At 36.8% G+C, this 20,186-nt stretch overlaps 1 protein-coding gene across 6 annotated transcripts in view; it reads left to right on the top strand.

The window, feature by feature from the left end:
- The first annotated feature begins 14,329 nt into the window (after window positions 1–14,329).
- Window positions 14,330–20,186, top strand: part of ERC1 (ELKS/RAB6-interacting/CAST family member 1) — a 536,554-nt gene continuing 530,697 nt past the window's right edge. For 2 of the 6 annotated variants that reach the window (XM_006891318.1, XM_006891319.1), the window contains exon 1: window positions 14,330–15,152. In XM_006891318.1, the coding sequence (XP_006891380.1) occupies window positions 14,484–15,152 (669 nt within the window). In that variant the 5' untranslated portion in view covers window positions 14,330–14,483. The remainder of the gene's footprint in view (window positions 15,153–20,186) is intronic. The other 4 variants (XM_006891322.1, XM_006891320.1, XM_006891317.1 and 1 more) reach the window with 2 other exon arrangements.

Genomic DNA, 20,186 nt, shown 5'->3' with positions numbered 1-20,186 from the left:
ATCTGTGGAGTTGTTTATGAGAAGATAGTGTGGCTGTATTCTAGAAGTGGTAGTGGGAAATTTTAGTAATTGAAGTCTTGTTTTAGGCTTCAATATAGAATTTCTCTTGAAGTCCCTATTATTGTTTTTTCCTCCTGATCATAAAAAATAGAAAACAAAAAGTATAGGTTAGAAAGAGGTATGAAATACAACTCACTGCCCAGAGTTTTATATGCTGCTGTCACTCTTCCCCCATAACAAAACAAGACAAAATAAACCACAGATGAAACCTTTCTATCTGATTTCTTTTTAAAAATTTTCTCTTTTTTTTTTAACCACATAGCACAAATGTCTTTTTATATCATCTAAAGAGTTACATTTCATTTATACTGAGATGTTGTTTTAGGTGTGGTTGAGTGACTCCCACTCCTTATGAACAACAGATCTGAACCATGCCCTGTACACAGTCTCTGCCATACATTTCAGTAGTCCCTTGCACCTTTTCAACGGAATAAATACTTGGCAGCACTCTGGCCTGAGATGCGTGTGATTGTCAGCAGATCAAACCCCTTAGGAATGATAATTTGGGTCATAGTTGCTGTTAGGTACTATCAAGTTGTGACCTTACAATGAAGGCCTATTGAGCTCAAAATTACCAATTTTGAATTATCTCAAATGACTCTCCTTGTGGTCCTTTTGAATGATACTTTGAGAAATCATGATAAATGGTCTCTTTATGGTAAAACAAAAACCATAAATTGATTCATACTGTGTGTATGTAGTATTTTATATCTTTTAAAAAGGAAAATTAGTACCACTTTCTATACCAATAAATACAGTTTACCTTATTCTTTTAAATAGCTACATAATATTGTAACTACTCATTATTCTTATTGTTGTGCACCATAGAGTCACAACTGGCCTATAGCTGACACCCCAGTGGGTTTTCAGAGGCAGTTAATCTCATGGGAGGAGATTACTCATCCTTCTGTGGAGTAGCTGGTGGCCTTGATTCACGTGCCTTCAGGATTGCAGGACAGCTTCTTATCACTAGAGCTCCCTCCTTTCTAGAATTATTATAAGACTCCCTCATTACTAGAGTCTTACTATTCAAATTATCCTTTATTCTATTTCTGCTGATTCAGTTTTCCACTGATGTAAAAGTATTTGTAAAAAAAAAAATCCTAGGAATATAAAATTACTACTGTTTTATTGTGTGTCTGTGGTGAGAAAAATGTATATTTAGCATTAACTAACTGAACTCCTTTTATATGATCCCAGCTTTGTTGGTAGCATCCAAAGCATCATCATTAGGATCAAGCTCAACATATGTTGTCTTCTCTCCATCAGACCTGATCAAGATGTTGGTCTTGGCTACATCCATGTTATAGAGCTTCTTCACAGCTTGTTTGTGGTGGTGCTTCTTGTTTGGCCTTGACATCCACAATTAATATGTATGTTGTTGTCTTCTATCTCCTCCATGATTAGTAGTGGTGGAACTTGATGGTTTAGTGGTCAAGTTTTTTTCTCCTGGGGGTGTTTTTCAGAGCCTCATTGTCTTGGTCTTCTGGAAGGTGGGTGATGTTTGGATCTTTTATTGTCACTGGTGATACTTTTAAGGAGTGCCTTTTGACCCTTAGTACCTTTGCTTTGGCTTCAACATTGGGAGGGGTCAGAGGCTTCCTTCTTCATTTTAGACACCATCTTCGTAAAATAGAATAACAGTTGTTGAAAACCTACCTAGAATCATTCGTTGTACCCTCAGGCATTCACTCACTGATTTAATCTTCTTGACTGTCTTATAAGAAAGTTATATATATTTACCTTCTTCATTCATGAGGCCAATTGTCATTCATTTTTTGTTTAAAACAATGCATTTAAATAGTAGAGTTGAACTAGCCTAAGCCTTTCCTACTGTACCAAAAATAATTGACTGACAGTGAAATATTTCAGGAAGTGTCTATATGATCAAGAGCCAGTGGTAACTATCAACAACACCAGAAGTTGGTTCTTTGAAAAAATTAATAAAATTGACAAACTATTAACAAAGATAACAAAGGAAAAGAGAGAAAAGACACAGATAATCTGGATAAGAGATGAAAAAAAGAGGCAATATCACAACAGAACCAACTGAAAGAAAAAGGCTAACAATAGAATACTATGAAAAACAGACAAATCTATGTACTCAGACAAATAGGAAAAACTAGAGCAAAGGGACAAATACTTAGAAACTCACAAATGACCCAAACAGACACAGGCTGAAGTAGAACACCTAAAGAAGAAATGGAATAGGTCCTAAAACATCTTTCAACTTAAAAAAAAAATCCATGAACCAGATAGTTTTACTAGAGAATTCTATCAGATATTCAGATAAGAGTTGTCATCAGTTGTACATAAAATAGAAAAAGATGGAATACTCCCAGACTCATTCAATGAAGCAAACGTATCCCTGATATCAAAGTCAGGTAAAAACGGCACCAAAATAGAAAACTGTAGGCCACCATCTCTCATGGACATACATGTAAAAATCCTCAATAAAATCCTAGCCAATAGAATCCAGAAGTACATTAAAAAAAAATCATCATGACCAATTGGGATTCATAACAGGTATGCAAAGATGGTTCAACATAAGAAAAAAATATTTTTTTCACATTAACAAAGTAAAAACAACCACATGATCCTATCAGTTGATGCAGAAAAGGCCTTTGACAAAATAATCCAGCCCTTCCTGATTAAAACACTCAACAAAATAGGAATAGAGAGGAGTTTTCTCAACATAGAGAAAAGTGTATATGCAAAACAAAGAGCCAACATTGTTCTGAATGGAGAGAGATTAAAGATATTTTTCTTAAGAACAGGAATGAGGCAGTGATGCCCACTATCACCTCTCCTATTCAGTACAAGATTGGAAATATTAGCAAGAGCAATAAGACAAGACAAGGAAATAAGAGGTGTACAGAGAGGAGACAAAACTATATATGCAGATGATAAAGATAAGTATACTTAGAAAACTCTGAAGATTCAGTGAAAAAAGTTATTGGACATAGTTGACCAATTCAGCAAGGTGGCAGTGTACAAGACCAGCATACAAAAGTCATTTGGATTTCTCTCAGTAACAAAGAGAATATAGAAATGGAGCTAAGAAAAATAATACCGATTACAGTAGCTAGTTCCGAGATGAAATACTTGGAAGTAAACCTAACTAGAGACACAAAAGACTTGTTGTTGTTGTTGTTAAGTGCTGTTGTGTTGCATGCGACTCGTAGCGACCCTTTGAAGGAGAGTCCTCGACGGTTGTGTGTCTTTCATCCTCTCCAGGTTCATAGGGTTTTTGGAGGCAAGCTATTTCAGAAGTGGATGCCACTCCTCGTTCCAAGCTTGTTTTAATTGGGGAGCTCCAGCCTACAGTGTCTGCATTGGGTAACCAACCATTAACGCATTTGACACATCATTGTCACAGTGTTCAGCCTCACAGAAAGCAGGGGACACACTAGGGCTATACGACCTAGAGGAATGTTTGAACAAAAACAGTGAAAGACAGACCCAAGGGCCGCGGATTAAAAGTCACCCACCTTTACTTGGTAGCATTGCTTTCTGTCCACTGGGCCAAGGGATCTCTCTCCATCTTGACGTTATTGTTGTTAAGTGCCGTCTAGTTGTAGGTGACCCATAGCATACAAAGAAAATCACAAAACATTACTAAAAGAAACAAAAAGAGACCTGGAGAAATAGAAGAACATACCATGCTTATGGATGCTGTTGTCATGTGCCATCAAGTCACCTGTGACTCATAGTGACCCTATGTACAACAGCTCTGAATCCTGCTCTGTCATGAGCCTACTCTTTTGTCTCTGACATACCTACTTCCCTTACCCCAGTCACTGAGGCAGTCCAGCTCATTGAGGGTCTTCCTCTCTTGCACTCTCCTTCCACCCTGCAAGTATAATGTCCCTCACCAAGGACTGGTCCCTCCTTTTACTATGCCCACAGTATGTGAGATGAAGCTTCAGAATCCTTGCATCCAAGGAGCAACCTGGTTTCATCCTCTCCTGGATGAACCTGTTTCTTCTCTTAGCAGTCCATGGTTTATTCAGTATTCTTCTCCAGCATCACAGATCAAAGACATCAATTCTCCTTCTCTCATCCCTATTCATTGTCTAGCTTTCTGATGCATAACACGTAATTGCAAAAACTATGGCCTAGATCAGTTGTACTTTAGTATCCAGACTGACATTGTTGCTTTTCACTACTTTGGAGAGGTCCCTAAGAGCAGCTTTCCCAATGCAGTTAATCTCTTGATTTTCTGGCTGCTGGTACCGAGAGTGTTGATTGTGGAACTAAGCAAACTAAAGCTGTTAATAGTCGGTCTTTTCACTGTCTATCATGATATCGCCAGTCAGGCCAGTGATGAGAATCTTTGTTTTCTTGATGTTGAGCTTCAATCTGTATTGAAAGCTGTAGTCCTTGACCTTCTGCAGCAAGTGCCTCAGGTCCTCCTCAACAAGCAAGGTTGTGTTATCTGCATAATGCAGGTTGTTGATGAGTCTTCCTCCAATCCTGATGCTACACTCCTTATAAAGCCCAGCCTCCTGGATGATCTATTCTGCATATCGATTGAAAAGGTAGAAGATAAGACACATCCCTAGCATACACTCTTCCCAACTTTGAATCATGCAATGTTTCCTTGCTCTTTTCTGATGACTGCCTTTTGGTTCAACTATAGGTTTTGAATAAGCACAGTCAAGTATCTTGGTATTCCCATTCTTCTCAGAGTTAGCCACAGTTTATTGTGATCCACACAGTTAAATGTCTTTTCAAGGTCAATGAAATGCAGACATTGCTCTGGTATTCTGTTTTCAGCGAAGATTTATCTCACATTAGCTATTCTAACCTCCTGACACTCTAGAACCCATTGTGGCAGTAACTATGTCAATCCACTTGGTTGGGGGTCTTCCTCTCCTTCACCAACCCTTAGCCTTTCATGGACTATATAGGGCATAGGATGCTTATTAGAATGAAATACATTGAAGATCATTTTGTGATATATGACTATTTTTGTTAATGCACTCTTTAAATACTTAGTTGTTGTTTTTATGGAGTTGAAGATGACTCATAGCTTACCCTGCAGAGGTTTGCAGAGGCTGGAAATCATCTAGAGGAGATTGCCGGTCTTTCTCCCAACAGTTGATGGATTCAGACCGCCTGTCTTTGTTTTGGCCGCACAGCTCCTTACCCATGAGGCCACCACAGCTCTGTAGAAAATAATTCTATTCATAGCTTTTGTTTAAGTAAGTGTGCTTACGTCCACACTTGGACGTAGTTTTCTAATATGTTGTCTTACAAAGGGTAACAGTGTTAAAGAGAATAATAAAAAGTCATCTATGTTTGTGTATTTTGAGCACTGGTGCAGTCATGATTTGGAATTATTTTTAGTGTTTTCAGTGTCACTTCCTTTGGAGAAGGCTTTTTTGTTTGTGTTGTTAATTATTTTAAAAGTAAACCCAACCTTTTGTCTCAAGTACCTTTTAAAAAAATCATCAGTCTAAGTGTCACTCACTCATTGCTATTGAGTGAAAAACAACTCAGAGCTGGTCGATCTGTTGCGTTTCTGAGACAGTACAATCACCAGAGGAGATTGCCCATCTTTCTTCCATGAAGCCACTGTTGGATTCGAAACACCTTTGGGTTGACAGTGCACCTCTATGTACTATGCCACCAGAGCTCATATCATCTTCCTTAATAAACTTTTATAATATTTTCCTTGACAGTGTTGCCCTTTGTATGACAACACACTAGAACTCTTTCTGTTTGCCACAAAAACTCCATTAGATTTAGTTTTCTTCTTTTCTAATAAGACAGTTGTGTCTTCTCTTGATAGGAAAACCTGGTATTTTAAGACTCTCAGGCTATTTTTGAACTGCATATCTATGGTGAAGATAGGGAAGTTCCAAAATTGTAGTTTTTATTGGAAATAAGAATAAGAGTCTAATTTAAGATAAATCAGATTTCTGGTGATGATCTGATCAGAATTAGATTTAGGAAAATTATTGAAACAAATTTTATCAAGCTAGCAGAATTTTGAATGCTATTCTGGTGTTTTTTTATAAATCATGACTGCACCAGTGCTCAAAATACACATTTTAATGTTTCATAGGTCTCTGGCTGTAATACTTATTTGATAGATAATTTAATAGAGACTTTTCATATGCAACAAGGAGAGGATAAAATTGACAGATGGTACCTTCTAAAAATTAAGTCCCTTTGCATCAAAACCTTTTTCCAGTAGGGTGAAAAGAAAACATACAGACATGTAAAAACATTTGGCAATGACATCTCAGACAAAGGCCTCATAATGCAAGTTTAAGGACTGCTACAGAGCCTCCACAAGAAAAAAAAAGGCTTAATAAGCCAATAATAAAATAGGCTAAAGATATGTAAAGACTTTTTACAAAGGAAGACATTTGGATGGCTGACAGACACATGAAGAAATGCTGAAAATCACTGGCAATCAGAGACATGTAAAGTAAAACCACACTGAGATACCATCTCACCTCAGTAGAGTAGTAGCAAAGTTTAATAGGACAGCAAGTAATAAATATTGGAGAGGATGTGGAAAGATTATGTACTGTTGGTGGGATTGCAGAATGGTGCACTGTGGAAGGCAGTTTAACATTTCCTCAAAATCCAAACATAGAAATTCTGTACGACCCAGTTATTCCACTGCTAGAAATGTTCCCCAAGGAAAGTAGAACTGAGACACAGACAGAGATTTGTACACCTATTTTTATAGCATTGTTATTCACAATAGCAAAAAATGGAAATACTCCATCAACAAATGAATGGAAAAGTCATGATACATTCACACAACTATGCAGCAGTGAGGAGCTATGATTTTGTGAGATATTATATAACATGGGAGAATCTGGAGAGTGTTATGCTGAGTGAACAACCTCAGTCTTAGAAGGACAATTACTGCATAAAACCATTATTGTGAAAATAGAAGTATAAAGAGCAAGATGTGTAAAAGTCCAAAAGGGGAAGGAGAGAGGAGCAAGGGAACAGCAAATGCAGATGAGGGGGGAATCACTAGGTCACTAGGATAACAGTGTTTGGTAAGCCTGTGTGTGTGTGTCTCTTTGTGTGTGTGTGTGTGTGTGTGTGTGTGTGTGAAGAAAATAGAAAAGATCCAATTGGGACTAGAAAACACGGGAGAATAGTAGGCACAGATCAATGATGATTAATTTTATAAAACACAATGTATATGAATGTATGAAACAGTGTGAATGAAGGAATGTGTGAAACACAAATGTACATGAATGAAATAACAATGTATATGAATTTTGTCTGCAAACCAATATAAAATAAAAAACCCCAGACTTTTTAGTATTCAGAGTGGATTTGTACTCAATAGGAATGATATTTTCTGTGCATGATTACTGTGTATGAATTTTTAACTTTTTTAGCTTAGAAAGATAATGGACATTAATGTATTCTTATTTGCAGTCTTTTTGGAATGAAGAGTTTAGAATTTATTTTATTCATGCAGGTAAAAGTTTATGAAAATAGTAATCTTACCCATTCATTACTTTTATTCTTTTCAGGGACTAAGATAAGGGGACAAAAACACCTATCACAGCATAAAGAGGAGATTGTCAATTTATAATGTTTGAGTACAATTTAAAAATAGAGAAATGCTTATCAACATGAAGGAAATATTAGGCTTTTACTAGGTTTCCTTTATATCATATTAAGTTGAAGGTTTCAAGCTTACTATTTTTGTAATTATGTGCCCTTGACTTGGAACTGATCCTCCAACTGACTCTCCTGCAAGTTTTCAGAGAGAGTAAATTGAATGGGAAGAGATTGCCCATCTTTCTCCTGTGGAACATCTGGTAAATTTAAACTATGTACCTTCTAAGGCTCCGTCTGACATACTTTGGACATGTTGCAAGGAGGGACAGGTCCTTGGAGAGGGACATCATGCTTGGTAGGGTGGAAGGACGGCATAGAAGGGGAAGGCCCCCTATGAGGTGGATTGATTCAATCGGGATGGGTGTGTCGGAGACGGTGCGATTGGCACAGGACAGAGCCCAGTTTAGGGCTGTTGTACATAGGGTCGCTATGAGTCGCAAGCGACTTGACAGCACATAACAACAACAACCTTCAGGTTAGCTGAGCAGCTTCTTACCACTAGGCCACCAGAGCTCTAATGGACTATTCTGTAATTTTTACTTGAGTTTAAGTTTATTTTTGGATTTGGCAAACATTTATTGAATGCTTGATTTCCTTTAGTTATTGTATTAGGTTTTAGAAGTAGAAAGAAAACATCTACGTTTAAGAAATGACTTTAAATACATTGAGTACATTATTTAAAACACCCATTTACCTCAGAAGAGACCTGGCAGAGCAGTGGCTAAAGCATGTACTGACTGTCAGCCAAAAGCAGTCTTTAAATTAAAATCTAATATACTTGGTGTGGAAGCAGGAGTTGCATCCACTTCCTAAATAACATGCCTCTTGAAACTCTATGAACTTTGATAAATAGCAATAGTTGTAGAGGGGCTTCAGGCCTTTTGTTCATAGGGTCACTATGAGTCGTGCTTGACTCGAAGGCAGTCAGCAGCAACAACAACAACAACAACAACAGTAGTATACTTGGGTGCTTACATATATACATGTGGAACAAACTTCAAGAAACAATACTGAATTAGTTATATTTTGGTCTGTAACATTACCCCAGAACCTAATGGGTTAAAAAAGTAGTGTCTGACAATTTCTGTGAACAGTTTACTGAGTGGTTCTGACTCAGGGTATATCATGAGATTACAGTCAAATTGGCATCTGGGTCTGTAGTCATCTATAGAAGGCTTGACTGAGATTGGAAGCTTCTAAACATTCACATAGAACTATTGGCAAGCAGTGTTGAATCCTCACTGACTATTGACTGGAGCAAGTTCTTAGCTATGCAAGTTTCTTCATAGAAAACAATAATTTAGTTGCAAAATAGCATCTAGCTCCTCCAGAATGATTCAAGGGAAAGCAACTGAAATAGAAAGTACAAATTTTTGAGTTTATCTCAGAAGCCATGTGTCATTAGTAATAAGTCACTAAATCTTACTCACATTCAGGGAGAGAAAATTGTGGAACTTGAAAACTAACACAAGTGATGAGTCTCTTTGTGCTTGCATCCCTTACTGGGTAGATATGCCAAGAATACAAGACCTTGACTGTTCTTACTTAACTCAGGACATTTCTGAGTATTTTGTTTGAAGCATGGCACTTTGATGGATGTACCCCCATGTTTACAAAAACAGCAGGTAAGATCAGGCTTACTCATTGCTTACTGTAATAGCTGATTCCATTGCTTCACTGTCTCGCTGTCTCTGTGCTGTGGTACAAGTTTACTGCTTGTATAGCATCTTTGTGGTTCCCTGTAAAAAGAACAAGGGCAGTGTGGGGATAGTCATATCTTACCTCGGCTAACTCTACAAGGGAGAACTGCCCCCATCAACAACATCCACAGCACAAAACCATTCCCATAAGGTCAGACATGTCCCTCACACTCCTACACCTCTTCTACTAATTCAGGTACCGATGTTACTGCTCTGCTGGGTCTAGAATCCATTGCAATAACTTATATAGCACGTGGAACCATATTCATGATTATGGGGATTATTAGGAAATTAACAGGATACAATTTTACTTGACAGCAGGGTACAGTTTTTCAGTGGGGACTATTTCTGAAGGTAGCACATTGGCCCTTAAGCCTTCAGCCTCATGGCTTTAGGCCAGTGTTGCGAAGCAAAAAAAAAAGCCCTACTATTTATAGCACTTGTCCCAGTCCTTCAGCAAACTTGGGTGAAGGCTCATAGCTCTGGTTCCATGGGGTAGCAATCCCAAGGCCAACTCTGTCTCATGTCAGGTTCTCTGCTGCTCTAATGGAGGTCTGGCAGGCACAAGAATTTCTAGCCCTAAAAGGCGTACTGCATTCTCTGATGCTTCTTTGTTGGTGAGATTCTCAGTTTCTGCTGTTGAATCTACTCAATAGTAAGTCTAGCCAGTCTTCTTAGGGAATAGGTTAATGTACCATATTTGTATGTTCTCACCTATCCACTTGGTAAAGTCAGAGCCAATGACTAGGAACACAATTTTGAACAATAAATAAACATTGTTTATTGTTTATTAAGAACACAGAGGTGTGTTGGTACTTCGGGGTAGTAGGGAATCCATGCAGGCACTGTTGATGATTATGCTGCTGTGAGTGATTAAGTTATATGCCTCTGATCTAAGGCAGTTATGGCTTTTATTATTAGCTATTACATGGTAACAAAAACTATTTTGGAAGTATGGGGGAAGAAATCCTAGACTCTTCACAATTTTTGACATTACTTATTATTTCCTTTAAATGATGTAACCTGAATATAAGCAATGATAGATATGCTGTTAACTACTATATTACCATTTATTTTTTTAAAGTAAAAGGAGAAAGAAAACAGTTGATTGCACCTCTTCAAACAGATACCACAATCAACTAATACGTCACAACCCAAAGTATAAAGAAACAAAGAAGAATTCATTCATTAGAGAACTGAGACTAGAGGCAAAGATCCCAGCTAGAAATTGTTACGATTCAGCAGGGCGTGATGGCCTAAATGAAAGTACTGATTGAGGGAGTAGAAGAGGAGGATCAACTTGAAATATTTGGAAGTTAAATAGAAGTTGTATTTATTGATCTCATACAGAGTATGAGGAAGATTTAGGATTAGGGAAAAATTCACAGGTTTCTGACTTGACCAATTAGAGTTTCATTTGTGTAGAATTGCACCCTCCATATTCTTTATTCTTTTTTTCTTGCTTCAGAAGCAGACCTGGTTGTTTAGGCAGTAAGATGTGCAGTTCTGATGGCCAAAAATGATTAGGGAGACCTAAATTTAGAGTCTTCATTGTAGAAATGATATTTGAAGATATAGGAACAGGCACGATTTCTATTGTGTACGAATAATACAGGAATGAGGACATAACTCTGGAAATAAAAATATTTAAGGGAACAATGCACAGAAGGAGGAGTAGAGCTAGGAGAAGGAAAGTAGGACATGATGTAAAAGACACAATGAAGGAAGATTTCAAAAAATTCAAGTGCTTAAAATGATATTAACAATTTTAAGAGTTATATTTACTTAGTCACGTATGAAAAACGCAGAGGCAGCTAATCACATGGAGATTACCCATCCTTCTCCCAAGGAGCAGCTATATTGGCCTTGAACTGCACGCCTTCAGGATTGCAGGCCAGCCTCTTGCCACTAGGCCACCAGAGACGTCAATTCAGAATTGACACATACCTAACTCTCCAGCACATTTTCAGAGGCTGTAAATCTCATGTGTGGAGATTACTCATCCTTCTTCCATAGAACAGCTCACAATTTAAACTAACTGCCTTTGGGTTGACGGCACAACTCCTTATTCCACTAGGCCATGTGAGCTCCCCTAAGTGACTGTAGTTTGACAGTAGCAGATTGTTGTTGTTATGTGCTGTCGAGTTGTTTGTGACTCATAGCGACCCTATATACAATAGCCCTAAACTGTGCTCTGTCCTGTGCCAATCGCACTGTCTCTTATACACCCATCCCAATTACCCCAGTCACTGAATCAATCCACCTCATAGAGGGCCTTCCCCTTCTGTGCCTTCCGTCCACCCTACCAAGCATGATATCCCTCTCCAAGGACCAGTCTCTACTTATAGCATGTCGAAAGTATGTCAGACAAAGCTTCATAATCCTTGTCTCCAAGGAGCAGCCCAGTTTAACCCTTTCCAGGATGAATCTGTTTGTTTTCCTAGCAGTCCATGTTACTCTCAATACTCTTCCCTAGCACCACAGCTCAAAGGCATCAATTCTCCTTCTATCCTCCTTAGTCATTGTCCAACTCTCTGAGGCATAACAAGTGATTGCAAAGATCATGGCCTGTATCAGACGCACCTTAGTCTCCCGAGTGACACCATTGCTCCTCAGTACTTTGGAGAAGTCCCTAAGTAGCAGATTACATAACCAAAAACTATTTTTGATCTAAAAATGACTTAAAACATGCACATGCTCATGTTGACTGACATGTGATGTCAATTAAGTTGGAACTTAGCCTGTTCAATGTGATTTTGTTCCTTCGCTATAGGAAGATGAGCTCTATGAAAAATATAATTGAATTTATTTTTTTTAAATAATATTTTAAAATAGCAAAAGAGAGACAGGTCCTTGGAGAGGGACATCATGCTTGGTAGGGTAGAGGGATGGCATAGGAGGGGAAGACCCTCTATGAGGTGGATTGATTCAGTGACTGGGGTAATCAGGATGGGTGTGTCAGAGGCAATGCAATTGGCACAGGATAGAGCAGGGTTTAGGGCTGTTGTACATAGGGTTGCTACGAGTTGCAAACGACTAGATGGCACAGAACAACAACAACAACAACCTCTTGTTTTAGATTTCAATGAAGTTTATTTTTGCATACTGTGGGATGTAGTTTTTTGTTTTTTTTTTTTTTTTTTTTGTAAAAAGTACCACTTGCTTAAACCTTATTTGTTGAAATGATTTACCCTTTCTCCAGCTGTTATTCCAGCCCCATTTATTGAATAATTTTCCCTTCTATACTCTTTAGGTCTTTGGAGAGGGACGTCATCCTGGGCAGAGTGGAGGGACAGCACAGGAGGGGAAGACCCTCTATGAGGTGGATTGATTCAGTGACTGGGGTAATCTGGATGGATGTGTCAGAGGCAGTGAGATTGGCACAAGATAGAGCAGGGTTTAGGGCTGTTGTACATAGGGTCGCTATGAGTCACAAGCTCATAACAACAACAACATACTCTTTAAGTATATACCATATATTACTTAGACTCTATTCCTAGGCCTGTATCTTAGTTTTAAGTAATATAATTTTACAGGGTTATAGTTTCTTGCGAGAAATCCTGTGGGTCACATATATTTTCCTGACCACATTCCTCCTCCTCCCCATATTGGGTATTAGGCAGTATACTGTATTCACACATTGTAAATTTCTCCAGTGAAATAAAGTATAAAGAATTATACTAAGCAGTTTACATGTAAAAAATAGCTTTCTACTCCTGCTAGTAAAATTTTGCTTTAAATGACTTTGAAAAAAATAACGTTATTTTCAGAACTTTTTAGAATTTTACATTGCAATTGACAATACGTTATTGTCATTGTTATGTGCTGTCGAGTTGCCTGGGACTCATAGCGACCTCATATACAATAGCCCTAAACCCTGCTCTATCTCTTGACAACCTTATTGTCTCTGACACACCTACCCCCATTACCCCAGTGAGGGCATCAATCCATCTCATCTATGGTCTTCCTCTCCTGTGCTGTGTCTCCACCCTCCTATTTATCTTCCTGGTAGTGCAAGACCTCTTGGTTCTTCTGTTTCAATTTGCGTAGGCTACTAATTTACTTTTACCCTTCCATTTGATTTTTAGATTCAGTTTGTTATATGAAATTATGTAGAGATTTTCACCAGGATTCTGCTACATTGTTGGAAGAAAATTGATACTTTTACAGTGTTCCTCTTTTTGTCAATAAACCTGGATAACTTTTCCCCCCTCCTTTGGGAGCTCAGAACTCTTTGATATATTTCAATATAATTTTATAGATTTCCCCCCAGATGCTTCATATTTTTTGTTATAAGTTTATAAAAACATTTTAATGGTTTTATATTGTGAATATTTACTAAATTGAAATTTCTCACTGGTATTAGAGAGCTCTCTCTGGTGGTTTATTTAGTGGTAAGGAGTTAATGCTGCTAGCCCACAGGCACATAGTTCAAATCCACCAACTTCTCTGCTGGAGAAAGATGGACAGTGTTCTCCCATGCAATTAACTGTCTCAGAAAATCCACTGGTGGTAGTTCAGCTATGAGTTGGTTCTGACTCAGAGGTACATGACAACAAGTGTTACTACTGTTGTACAACTAAGTATTGATAGTTATATATTGATACTGATTTTGGTCAAATCACTGAGTTCTATTTTTAGTTTTAATTGCTTGTCAGTTGATCTTGGGCTTTCCAGTTAATTAGAAAATCTTGTATACAGACAGGTGGAGTTTTATCTCTGCCAACATTTATGTCTTTTTCCCCACTTTTCTAATTGCAAAGTATATTTTTAATGTTCATTTTTGAGACTATAAAATATGTTAAAATCACTGTTTTTGGTATATGAATTGTGCTGTAATAAAATTTCTAATGCGTGACCAAATAGGATCTAGAAGTCAGGGATTGTTGTTAAGTGAGCATAATGAAACATAGAGAAGAGATATATTGGAAAATTAATGTGTGATCTTTTCATTACAGATGGTGTAAAGATATTTCTTCAAGACTGGACAGCTGGGGACCTGATATTTTTAACTAGCCTTAAGCTGACATATAGCCATAGGGAAACTTCAAGGAGTTCCATTTGGTTTTCTGCTTTTACCTCTTTCTGGGAACCTAAGTTCACCCTGCAACCATGTATGGAAGTGCTCGCTCAGTTGGAAAGGTGGAACCAAGCAACCAGAGCCCTGGACGGTCACCTCGGCTTCCACGTTCACCTCGCTTGGGTCATCGTCGAACCAATAGTACAGGAGGGAGTTCTGGAAGCAGTGTTGGAGGTGGCAGTGGGAAAACCCTTTCAATGGAGAATATCCAGTCCTTAAATGCTGCCTATGCCACATCTGGCCCTATGTATCTAAGTGATCATGAAAATGTGGGTTCAGAAACACCTAAAAGCACCATGACACTTGGCCGTTCTGGGGGACGCCTGCCTTATGGTGTTAGGATGACAGCGATGGGCAGTAGCCCCAATATAGCTAGCAGTGGTGTGGCTAGTGACACCATTGCATTTGGAGAGCATCACCTTCCTCCTGTGAGTATGGCATCTACTGTACCTCACTCTCTTCGTCAGGCAAGAGATAACACAATCATGGATCTGCAGACGCAACTGAAGGAAGTATTAAGGGAAAATGATCTCTTACGCAAAGATGTGGAGGTAAAGGAGAGCAAATTGAGCTCTTCAATGAATAGCATCAAGACCTTCTGGAGCCCAGAGCTGAAGAAAGAACGAGCCCTGAGAAAAGATGAAGCTTCCAAAATTACCATTTGGAAAGAACAATATAGAGTTGTGCAGGAGGAAAATCAGGTGAGTTATATTTGTATGCTTACCTTTATTGTCTGAATTCATATATGTGCATGAAATGAGTAATCGTGTTTTCTTTTTTAATTTTCCCTCCTTTCTTCCTTCACTTATCTTCGTTTTAACTATTACAGTATTTCATGTCCTTCAATTCTTAGCCTTTCCTAGCTTTGATCTTATTCTTTGTGCTGTGGGGTTTTTGTTTTGTTGTTGTTGTTTATTTTATTTCATTTAACTTGTCAGCCTTTTCCTCATTTTGGCTTATTATACTTTGACTCTTTATTCTCTTTCATCTCTTTTACTCAGCTTATTTTATATTTTTTCAGGTATTGTGAGGATGTAATGTTTTCACACATACTAATATCCATTACCTCAATTGTTTAACATAACGTACAGTATTAAAATTTACCATAACAAATATCAAGAAGTCAGTTTTTGAAAAGCATACTACCAGAAGACAATTCAGTATCTTTTCTACACAGAAGAAAATTGTTAAATTTTATTATGGAGATATTTTAGAGCACCAAAAATGAATAACAGTTCTTTCTATTGACTTCCTGAAGTTATAGTTTTATAATTGATGTCTCTGTAACTTTTTCCTCAAATTTAAGGTGGAGGAAAAGACAGTGTTGTATGATTGAGTGCATCAGAAAAATAAATGAATTGACAAAGCATTACAATTTTTGCATTTTAAGAACTATGTCTATATTATTAGATATGTGAAATATTCATTACTCTTTTGCACTCATGCAAATTAGAATTTATGTTTGTCATGTTCACTGACATTTTATGACACTGAAGATGTGATCAATTAAAATTTTAACTTTTATTCTATTTAAAAAACTTTTATTCTAGTAGCTTGAATTATTTACCTCCTTACAAAAGCTGTCTTGCCCACTTTAAGGACAGTTTTAAAGTTGGTAAGGCTATTAGCATTGCCCTTTATTTTTGGGTAAGGTTAATAAGAATTATGAAGAAAACAATGAACTTCTAGAATTCTGCCTTAGTTTTTAAAATTTCAAAGTTTGGCACTTTTTATAAGATTCTGTTTTATTGTGTTGTTGAGAATATATGCACCAGAAAATAGCATGTTTCATTTAGTGACACTGCGTATGATCTTCCAGTTGTACAGCTATGCTCACGTTCTCTAGTGTTTCTGAATGTTGTTAGAAGTCTAGAAGGAATTAGAAATATTCGCTGTATCTGATGAAATAAATCTAATTTATGCAGTGGTTATCTTACCATTCTAGTACAATAAATTATTTAGCTCTATTGTCTTCATTATCTGAAGTTTTTAATTAAGTTTATGTATGCTAAATTCGCAGATTCTTTTTTACCTTCAGCAACAAAATAGCTTAATTTTCCTTACTATAAAAATAAACAGTATATGTTAATATAAAAGTTAAATTTACTTTAAATCCTCCGATGTACTGCTGTTTTATTTCATAGGGAGCTCTGGTGGTTTAGTGATAAGCTGCACTGCAATCCTAAAGGAATGTGGCTCAAATCCACCACTGTCTTCTCAGGATAAGGCTGGACAGTCTCCTCCTGTGCAACCCACTGCAGGGTCTCCTATGAGTCAGTTCCTATCTCACAGCAAACAACAGTGACAGCAGCATTCTGTTTGATTGTTGACCTTTAATACATCTACCTACCTAATGAATATTTTTCTGCAGCTGCACACACAAATTTTATATAAGTAAGGTATGATAGGTGTCATGATGTGACTCCATTTTTTAGCTGGCAGCATTTGTACAGTATATTAAAGTCCTATAATCTAAGTCATTATTTTAGCATGTATGTTCCTGTACTAGTTTGACAAATAATACAATGTTTTATCTGGGTTTTTATTTTAAATCTCTTAGTTTATTTGAAAGTACAATACAAATTAAAAGTAAACCTTAGGTTTGTTTGAAAAGGAGATTGCAAAGTAATTAGAAATGATGAAATTTATATTTTTTTCTCAGAGACATTATAACCTCAAATAACTTTGCTTTTAAAACCATTGATTAATTTATCACTTCACAGGATCTCAATGTGCTTATTTAGGGACCCAGACTTTTAACAGAATAGAAAATGCTTGAAGAAAAATCTTTAGGAAATTCTGTGAGTCTTCAAGATTCAAAAAGCAAAAGAAAACAAAAATGTAAGAAAAGGAAAACAAAGTAGACCTCAGTGACAGGCCTTACAATTAGAAACAATTCTACACACTACACGATGGTCCAAGTACACCTATGTCGACAGGTTTATTAAAAGTATCAATTTCCAGGTCTTGATTGATACTAATTAAATTAAAATATTTGGAGATAGGCTCTGAGATCTTACATTTAAAAAACATATCTCTGGTGGTTCTGATGCTGAGTCAAACTCTTAAAATGCTAACCCATTGGCATTGAATAAGTTCAACTCCTAGGAGCTCTGTAGGACATACTAGGACTGCCCCACCAGGTTTGCTGGACTAATCTCTAGGGAAGCAAATTGCTATATGTTTTCTCTCCTTGAGCATTTCACTGGTTCAAACTACCAGCCTTTTGATTAATAGCTGAGTGCTTAACAACAATATTACTATGGCTCCTTAGTCTTAAGAATGAACTTGTCTGTTGCCCGTCTTTCATAGAAAACTTGTGATGGTTCTGTAATGACACTTTGAAGCTGAATTGTGTAAGGCCAGGAAAAAACAATAAAGGACCATTGGCTCAGTGTTTCTTATCCTTTTTCTTTGCCATATGACACCTCATGAATGTGACATAATTCCTGTTAATAATGATTATTAATTGTGACAATGGCCCTTAATACAGAGGGTAGATGTTGGGAAAAGATGTTAGTTTTTTTCATACATTTATAGTTTTAAAATGCCCTGTGGGTAATTTTATTGTCTCCTCATCTTATGAATCAGTGACGCATAAAATAAAATATTCAAATAATAAATGACAGCAAAATTGGGAAATGTTTTTTCCCTTCTCTTGTTGATATTGTAGTTCTCAGAAAATGAGAGTACAACGTGAAAAATGTATCCTTTCCCAATATACAGGTGCATTCTGAGTATGTTTATATTTGGTGTTGAATTATAATTTTGAAGAGAGACAAAAAGAAATTTGGTATCTTTTGTGTTGTGCCAAAGTATCAGTGTGGCATAAGTTTTAAAAACTATACGTGTGCATGTATTCCTAGAATGTGTGTTGGCTTTTTTAATTTTTGTAAAAAAACAACGTTGATAAGTTTGCAGTATCCCTTGGAGTCCATCAGTGCTTTGTAGGTAGTTCTTTAAATATTTTTTAGACTGTGAGAAAGCATCCTGCATCGTAGTTGGATATTATCCAATCCCAAATGTATTGTTAATAAAAATTAGAATTTACTTCTAGTCACCTGAGAATTGGATGCTACATGACTTAACTATTTTAAAATATGGTAGAAATAGTATGTAGGAATAAACATCTCCCGTTAAAGTAGGTTAACGTGTTTGGGTTTTATGTTTTTTTTTGAGATTCCACATTTCATGAGGAGGCTCTTGTGTGCACAGTGCAAGGAAACACTACATGCTTTAAAATTAACAAAAGTGTGCATCAGGGTTCCATACCTAGTCAATACTGAGCTAATTATTTTGAGAAGCTGGACTCAATGAAGAAGAATGTGGCATCAAGATTGGAGGAAGGTTCATCAGTAACCTGAGTTATGCAGATGACACAACCTTGTTTGTTGAAAGTGAGGAGGACTTGAAAGTTTTGCTGCAGAAAGTCAAAGACCACAACCTTCAATATGGATTGCATCTGGACTCTGCCACCAAACACCACTATACCTTTCATGAATAGATTGACAGGATATAGTTGTTTTATTTTTTATTTAAAGTGATTCAGTAGAAATGGAATTCTTTTTCATTGTACTGTCTTGATGATGTTGAAAATATGCCCATTACTAAGATGATGATCATTATTATCAAGTGATTCAGAAATGCCAATCTTATGGAAATGCCATTTGATCTAGCTACTTCACTATTAGGTATATATCCTAAAAAAAAAGGGCTTGGACATGAACAGATATATATACACACCTATGTTTAATGCAGCATTATTTATAGTAGTAAAGAGATGGAAACAACCAAAGTGCCCTTCAGTGGAGAATGATAAAAGAAATACCCCACAGCAAAAGCCATGAAACTGTACACTGTGGAGTACTGTGCAGCACTAGACTATAATAAAGAATTTTTGGAACACTGCATAATGTAAATAAATCTAGAGCTATATTACTCTGTGAAATAAGTCACTCACAAAAGGACAAATATAAGGCTCTTATTATAAAGAAGCTAAAGAAAAAGTTTGCACATAGAATAATTCTTGGATGGTTACCAGGTATAGACCAGGAGGAAGAGAAGAGTAAAAATTAAAAAAAAGATGGGTGCAGGGAAAGGCAGTGTGCAGTAAGAGAATGATCAAACATTGTGGATATTGTAATTAATGTTATACATCAAAATGTACCTGAATAATTGAATAAGAAATCAATATGCTTTTAAACTTCCACTCAAATGAGAATTGAGACAAGAGATAAATGGCCATTTTAAAGAGGAAAAAATTTGGTGCACTTTTTTTTTAATGATTGAAACAAGTATTCATGCAAAGATGTTAAAAGTCATGTTGAAAGGAAAAGGACAGTTTCCTTTCTGGTAATGTGTTTACATTCAAAAGCAAGATATTTGAATCTTCTGAAAAGACCAAAGCAAGTACTCAGCACTAGTCCAATGGAAGTGAAATAGTCCAGAGGATGATGATGCCAAAAAAACCATATGTGCTGAAGAAGGGTGAACACTGCCTTATCTAGATTCCACCCCTTGCCCTAATTAAACAGCAATTCTGGCAGGAATTTTTCCTTCCTGCACCCACTATAATTACTGCACAATCTAAAATTGTATAACTTTGGTCCAAAAAGCAAAGGGTGCAATTTTAAAGTAAAGTAAAACATTGCAATGAGATACAGAGACTGAGAATGCTAATTAATAGATTATAGTCAGCCAGCATTGTGCCCTAATTAAACCCTGCATTCATTATA

Source organism: Elephantulus edwardii, unplaced genomic scaffold, assembly GCF_000299155.1.
Source record: "Elephantulus edwardii isolate Elephantulus edwardi_28Jun2011 unplaced genomic scaffold, EleEdw1.0 scaffold00096, whole genome shotgun sequence".
Classification (NCBI taxonomy): domain Eukaryota; kingdom Metazoa; phylum Chordata; class Mammalia; order Macroscelidea; family Macroscelididae; genus Elephantulus; species Elephantulus edwardii.
This window is presented reverse-complemented; position numbering and strand designations above follow the sequence as displayed.